This window comes from Alosa pseudoharengus, unplaced genomic scaffold, assembly GCF_046254945.1.
Source record: "Alosa pseudoharengus isolate Yale_2024_CS ecotype anadromous, Long Island Sound unplaced genomic scaffold, YU_APseudo_1.1 YU_APseudo_1.1_scf_20, whole genome shotgun sequence".
NCBI lineage: Eukaryota > Metazoa > Chordata > Actinopteri > Clupeiformes > Clupeidae > Alosa > Alosa pseudoharengus.
The window spans coordinates 24,602,762-24,610,565 of record NW_027468664.1 but is presented as its reverse complement, the minus strand read 5'-3'; the positions used below and the strand labels follow the sequence as shown (position 1 = coordinate 24,610,565).

General features: G+C 43.7%; 1 protein-coding gene across 5 annotated transcripts in view; it reads right to left on the bottom strand.

Annotated features, from left to right (window-relative positions):
* gata3 (GATA binding protein 3) overlaps window positions 1-7,804 on the bottom strand; it is a 13,177-nt gene extending 5,373 nt beyond the window's left edge. The window contains exons 1-3 of one of the 5 annotated variants that reach the window (XM_076296930.1): window positions 6,814-7,804; window positions 4,786-5,316; window positions 1,993-2,033 (exon numbers count right to left, since the gene is read on the bottom strand). In XM_076296930.1, coding sequence (XP_076153045.1) covers window positions 1,993-2,033; window positions 4,786-5,316; window positions 6,814-7,051 — 810 coding nt within the window. In that variant the 5' untranslated portion in view covers window positions 7,052-7,804. Of the gene's footprint in view, window positions 1-1,992; window positions 2,034-2,097; window positions 2,244-4,785; window positions 5,317-6,813 lie in introns of all 5 variants that reach the window. The other 4 variants (XM_076296931.1, XM_076296932.1, XM_076296929.1 and 1 more) reach the window with 4 other exon arrangements.

Here is a 7,804-nt window from a genome sequence, read left to right as displayed (position 1 = left end):
TATCCCACCCTGACTTCCTCGCCCTCTCTCCTCTCCTTTCCCGCAAACTAGGGCGTCTGAAGTGAAGTTCAAGAAAGACATTCCATAACAGAGCTGCTTTGACGCAGCGCTATATATAGCGTCCAGTGCGCCCATGCCCTCTCTAACGTAAACATTTACAAAATACGCATGAAAGCAGGGGCTTAAAACTCGACCATTAGCCGTGCTGAAATGTGCCCGTTAAAATGTCTAAGTGCGGATCTAACAGTACCGTAGTGTCTAGTCTCAGAGTGCAGGCGTGTTTAAAGATCAACCTGACAGTTTATTCAATTTAACCCGCACCCCGTTTTCATTCACGTTTCTAATGGCTTAGAAAATGGTTTAGGCCTCCACCACCCCCACCCCCACCTCCATATCTCTATCTTTCTCTGTGTATCTCTCCCTCTCTTCTTCCCAAATAGCACAAGACATTCAAAACTATTAAGATTTAATTCAACACGTGCAACATCCTTTCCTTTTAACAACTGCACATGTAAAACATTTTCTCAATATGTGTGTGTTATATCATAAATAGCAAAAAAAAAATATGAGAATCCAATTAGGAAAATGTGCAGAACTCATAGGCAAAGCAAACACGGGAGATGAAAGTGTGTGAGATGGGGAGAATGGGGCTCGGAGGCGAGTGTGTTTCAAAGAGCGGTAATAAAAACTGCATTAAATGGCGATAACGGTGAAGATTAGTCTGACGAACTGACAGGTGCGACAAATAGGTTGCCTATTATTTCTGTTGAGTGAGACACCCACAGAATGGCAATTAGCTGACTGAATGTGTGTGTGTGTGTGTGTGTGTGTGTGTCTGACGTTATAATCTATGAAGTAATCGATGGGCGCTGTGGCTCCAGGGCGCACTACCATAAACAATGGAAGTGGTGAGAGTCTCTCTCTCTCTCTCTCTCTCTTTCTCTCTCTGTTTCTCTGTGCTGGGGCTTGTCTAGTGTACTGCTGATTACTAATTACTCTAGTTTGAAAAATAACGACTAATAATCCTGACTTTGCAATTGTGCATTATGATAGCATGCTGGGATATTCATATTTGTATAAGAACTGATTGTTTTTCAAAGCACACGTTTCTATAAATGTCCTTAGGCTGTTTTATCTAGCCTTCTCTCTCTCTCTCTTCTTTCACTACACCATGCTTGCACGGGCTGAGGTGATTCCCTGAGCTGTGAAAAGAACAATCTGTAGTTGTGACTCTTGCTTGCCCTCCTCACAAGCGCGCGCTCCATCGGTTCCCCCGCGCACTGCCTTCATGTTTAGGCTGAGGGAAGCGCGCGATGTTGTGAAAAACGACTTATCAGCGCCGGTCAGATATCCGGCAGCTTTTTCCTGGGAAGTCGGGTTTTCACATTAGAGAGAGAGAGAGAGCAAGGGAGTGAGAGAGAGAGTTGAACCGCCTGCCAAAATAGCAGCGCAGTGACCGTTTCCATGCCTAGAGTTTCCCCTTTCTACTGTTTGAGAAGACGAGAGAGAGCGCGTGCATGCGCGTACTCGGCTTTTAGGCTTTTAGTGTGTGCGGGGTTTTCCCTCCAAGGGTCTGGGCACCTCACGCAACCGTTAAGGGAAGAATGTACTTCATCTTACAGACACGAGGCTAACTTCAAAGTGCCTTTTTTTGGGGGGGGGGGGGGGGCATTGCACAATGACAATGTGTATGTTGACATATTTAACAAATAAAATATGTCTGCAATTATGCCATCAACGAATTGCATCATGCTTTTCATGTCCATGTGTGCTGTTTGCCATCCATTTTATGCTTTAGTTTTGTGTTATTGTTTTTTTTTTACATGCTACTTCATGTCTAAATAATAATAAAAAAAACAGGTGAAAGAAATTGCAAAATATAAAACAAAAATATATGTTATGAATGACAGCTGTTGTAATAATAATAATAATAATAATAATAATAATAATAATAAATCATGTGATCACTGCAGTATCTAAAAGAAATGAGACCTGCACTTGGCGAGTCAGTTTCCTGCAGCTAACACTTCTTCCTGGGTAGAGAAAGACAGAGAGACGGAAGCGTCATCAATGCAGTGTGCTCGTGCGTACACATACCAGCCTCCTCTTGGGTTTGATCAGGGGCCTATTCTGCCCGTTCATCTTGTGATAGAGGCCGCAGGCGTTACACAAATAGTGCCCGGTGCCGTCCCTTCGCCACAGCGGTGTGGATGTGGCTCCGCAGTTAACGCACTCTCTACCTTCTGGAAATCAAAAGACAACACACGGACGCTTTGTAGAAACCTGGTTGCTTTTAAGGTATCCTCCCACATAAAGAAACACACACACACACACACACACACACACACACACCTTTCAAAGGGACCACACACCTGCACGTCGTTAAATTCATATAATAATATCTGCGATAGTTATGCATTCAGTCAAGATAGAATTATTAGGAATACAAATGCTCTGCATCCCATGGTTAGGCCTACATCTCTACGGCATGTAAACATCACCATATATTTGCATAATAATGTTGTCATAAATAATAATAATAATAATAATAATAATAATAATAATAATTGTACTCTATAGTGGCAAATACTGTCAAGCAAAAAAAATATTACACCCTGATTATCGCAATACATTAGCCTATACAGTGCCATTACGCTATTCATTCACGATATAGGCTATGATTGTTGCAAGTAATCTCTTCATCATGACCACAAATGACATAATTTAAAAGCATAACATAGCAATAAATATTATTTCAGTAACACGCAATTTTTATACTGATATTGTTTTCTTTGCACAAAGAACCTCCCATTCCACATGGCGCAATTATAGTGCAGTATTTCTTGTAATATCGATATACATTTTCTTCTTATAATCCCATCAGATATTTTAGATAGGTTACCAACATCTGAACATAAGAATGAGTGGATTTTGTTACGTTTATGTTTTATTGTATTTATTGTTTTTAAATATTTTTTTTATATGTTGGTACTTGAAATGTCTGGCTGGACTGAGTTGCTGTTTAGCGGCAGGACTCATTAGTCTACACCGGTGAACTGAGACCGGTGAACTCATCCGGCGAACCGGCGGGCCTCGTTATCCCACGCAGCCACCCAGTATCTATCGACGTTAAAAAAAAATAAAAAAAAAGGGGGGGGGGGGGGTGCCGCTGAGGAGGCGTTCAGAGTGGCGCAGAGTCTGCACACATCCGCACTTCCTCCGTGACCTCACACAGACATGCGTCATCCCCGTGGCAGCTCGGATGTGCCATACTCAGCTGTGTCCTCCGAGTCGAGCAATCAGGCCCTTTTTAACAGGGAAAGATAACTGCGCGTCCAAACCTTTGACAAATATATTGAGGCCTGTGTGGTCTACCTATAAAGTTGTGCACAGACTAGTTTTTAGTCGTGTTTAAACCGTACATAATTATTTGCCAAATAGCCTTTCAAAAGAAAGACAAGAAAAAGATAGAGCTAGGAGAGCAAAAAATACAGAAAAAGAGACACATAAAGAGAGAAAAAGAAAGATAAGGAGGAGTGAATTAAGGACTACTCCCCCCTCCCCTATTCTCTATTGCTGATGTGAGATTTATAAATCTACACAATGGTGTTTCATAAAGTGTTTTATTTTTTGCTGGCATATGATGCACAATGCCACAGACACTAATCTTATTAAAGACAGGCTGGTTTGGCTGCAGTGACGTAATGACCTTTTGAAATAATTACGGTGTTTTGATAACATTCCGCCACGGCCGTGACCCTGCCACGGCTCGAGCTAGTTCGTTATTCCTCGCGATCCCGGGCGCATCCGGACTCTATCAGTGGTTCTGGCGCTGAATAAACAATGCAACTGTCGCGTGCAGCAGTCTGAAAATAATTGGATTAGCTTAAACATATAAACGCGCGAGAGACAGCCACGGACTGAGCGCCAGTGATAGAACTCGGGCTGAGAAAAATAGTTTTGTTTAAAAAAAAAGGGGGGGGGAGCCCCCATTTCAGTCGGGCTTAGAGCATCGAATGCTCATCCGCAAAGATCTGTGGCTGTTTAATAATTTACTGGACTTAATTCCTCTTTGGAGACCGCGAGAACATTAAGTACAATGTGATCAAATGCTCTTAAAATTAAAATGGCATTGTGTCCTTGCGCGAATGCAAGAGATGAACAAATCTCTGTGCTTTCAGAGCAGGGATTTCTGACTGAAATTATTTGTCTAGAATAGCAGGACAGTCCTGCATCTATCGAATTAATGTAAAATAAACTGTAATATAAACTCATCATACGCTTTGTTACATTTTGAGCAATCGTGAATAACATTTATGGTTGATGGAAATATATTTCACGTCCTTTTCATTGTTGGTGGTTTAATTCTATCATATCACTGACCCATCTCTTCTTCTATTAGTGATATTTATAAATACAGGTTACATTGGGTGACTATGCATTGGCTGTCTTATCTGTCCCGTGCTATCAATGCCCTCGTTGTGACTGGATGTGAAAGCTGCTGCCAGCGAGAGTTTTTCTACCAGCCCTTATTGTGGTTTTAAGTCGGCTGAGGCCTCAGCCTTCCTGGCTGCACTGATTAGGCCAACATGGGATGTTCTTTGTGCTAGGAACGACCAGAATATATAGATATATGGCAGAGGTGTTTCGCCGTTCAAAGAATATCACAATTATCAGGATTATTAAAACTCAACCTTTGTTAACGAGTTACTGTTTTTTTTTTTTTTTCAACACAGCTCATAGTAAGGATAAATGTATTAGAAGTGAAATAAAGCGCACGCCTACCTGAACATGACCTTGTTTTTGGTCTTGTTTTGGAACCATAACTAGAAGTAGACCCACCTATGAGGCTACTTGGTGGGAAGAGGCCTGGGCCGTAATCGGACACATAGGATGGGTAAGTGGCGATGGGGTGGTGGGCGGAAGAGCCACCCGCTCCGATTGATGCCATGCTTCGACTATGGGCTGACTCCAGTTTCATGCTCTCGGCCAGGGACACTTGGTACTTAATGCATTCTTTATCCTCCGGGCGCACCGACCCGCCTGAGCCCGTGGAGATGCCGGGGTCCGGAGACACGTCTTTGGGAGGAGTCGGGGGAAAGGTAAAGAGGTGCGGACTGGAGTGTCCACCGGACAGGGAGGAGGATGAGGCTGGGGGGTAGACGGGCAGGCCCCCGGGGGAGCCGTGGTGCAGCGAAGTCTTGGGGAAAGGGCTCAAGTTCCACGGCGAAGAGCTGTGATGAGGGCCGATGCCTTTGCTGCCATCGAGCCAGGGCAGAGAGCCGTGGAGTAAGGACGGGCGACATACCTGACTACCTGTGAACACAAAGCAAGAAGTAGAAAGACTTATGAAGACAAGCCTGAGCAACGGTGTCTGTGCATCACACTCAGCTAATGATTTTCAACGTGATGACAGGACAAGGCAAGGGCCTACGTGTGCGGCTCGCATTTAAGAAGTCACAGAGCTCTGATAATATCTAGATGGCCTTCGAGTTGAATGCGTTTGCAACCCTGACTGCGTTGGCTATGTCTCTGACGTTTAGCAAAAGCAAAGCTGGACTAACTTGTTCTCCATTTGAAGGAAGACAACTCGAATATGTAAAAATGTGCAGTTAAGCCCTCCAACAAAGCATTTACATCTCTATAGGCCTACGCTTGTTTTCGTGTTCCAGACTAACTGAAAGTTCAGATTCTTGCACACTTAATAGACAATGTCACGCCAACTTTCGATTCTATTCACAAACAACAAGGTTCAACCCGGCTGAAGTACCGAAACTTACGCCATTGTATGTTGCAGTTTATTTTAGAGTGTCGATCTGTCAGGAATAGGCTGCAGTGTTCGCCTGACCCTTACAGCTTAACCGTGCTGTGTGTCGACAGTATCCATGCAGTACACCAAAACTACGACAAATATTAAGTACACTCGGCCTACTGATCAGAGTGTTGAGTCGTCGACTTGTATGGAGATCGAAACCCTAATCCTACACTACACCGCTGGGTGCACGTCGTTTTAGAAAACAGTGCTTTGAGGTGATGGCACTAGGAAGCCTCCACAAAGAAACAAGGTCATGATTCACTATGGTTGAGGAAGTCATTTCACTAAAATCCGGCATTAGCTCATTCGCACTCTTTTTAAAAATGTAAGATAATATTGCATTTGTTACAAATATGCTGTAAATTGGTGCTTTGCGTAAATTAGTCACGGCGGAGAGATTAAATATTTATTCGGTTAACTCTGTTGTATGTCAAGCCTGCCTAGCTTTCCGAAAGTCCGCTCAGTAAAAGGATTTATAATATGAAGGCCTACATTTTACTAAAACGTTCTGATAATCACACGACTGTATTTTACCATGCAACGGCTAGTAAATATATTTTAAAAGTCTTCAATAGACGTATACAACTTCTCAGTGCCTAACACAGATTAACCCAAATAAAAAAAAGAATTGTGAAAGCATTCTCTGAGAGCGACATAAAATTATTTCGCGTTTTACCGAAGGCAAAATAACACTAGAAGGTTACGAAAGCCACCAAAAAGGTGAGCCACGGGTAGCCTAAAGTATAACGCAATAGTTTCAAAACGCTGCGGCTTTTCAAATGAATTTCTGATATGAGCGAATCAGGTATGACTATTGAAAGGTTGCTTTCAACACAGCCACAGGTACTTTTTGACAGCATCTAAATTGACTACAATTGAGCGAATATTTACGAGTGAAAACAGAACATTTTAAAGAGCACACACACGGGCACGCTGCAGTATTAAGCGTCTAAAAACACATGGAAGCCAGACAAGAGGAAAGTAAAAGCATGACTTACTGTGTGGCGGTGGTGGATACCTCTGCACGGCCCGCACCGAGTTTCCGTAGTACGACGAAACATGATTGGGCTGTCCATCGATATTAAACAGTACATCCACATCTTCAGCGAGGGGATACTGCGACGGGTCCACGTAAGAGTGGCCGAGGCCTGGGTGGTGAGAGTCGGGATGCTGCCCGTTAATTACCGCCGGGTGATGATGGCTCATCCAGCGGGGTTGGTCCGCGCTTACTTCCATCGCCTTTTTTTAATAAACGTTCATACACACTGGAGAGAACCGAAACGACACAAGGAAAGAAAAAATATATCTGTCCCAAAAAGTCCTGCTTCGTTAAATCCAAAGGTGTCCGTTGATAGGCGATATACCTTCGATCACCTGGAATTTAATAAAACACAAACATTTACAGTCCGATCCGTCGACCTCTGTCACACACTTGGTATGTTTACATTAAGGAGAAATATCAAAAGCTCTATTAAGGCGCACCAGTCGATGCAATGAATAAACGTGGATGTTGGGATTTGACGTACATTTAAGAAAAATATCGCCGCTACCGATAGTCGTCATGAAAGTCCAAGGTTCATATCCAGTTCCGCTAAAAGTTCCTCAACTTTCCCACTTTACAAACTTCCAGAATTGTTCAGGCGACTCAACAAGTAGCCGGTGTGTTTACAGTCGCGCTCGGCCGGGGTATGGATGCCTTCTCTGCACACCGAGTTGCACCGAACTTTAACTCGCAGATCAAATCTCTGTTTATGCGCAGGAGCGGCAACCCCTCTCCCCTACTCACTCTCTATACTTCCCTCCCTCCCTCTCGCTCTCTCTCTCTCTCTCAGTCACTCTGAACTCTCTCCGTCCCGGTGCAGTGCAGTTCTCTCCCTCCCTCTCTCGCGCTCTCTCTCTCGCTCTGTCTCTCTCTCTCTGGCTCTGTTTTTTTTTACAGTGAAGGCATTCTTTCAGGATGGCGCCAGTCAGCTCAGTGCTCGCAGACAG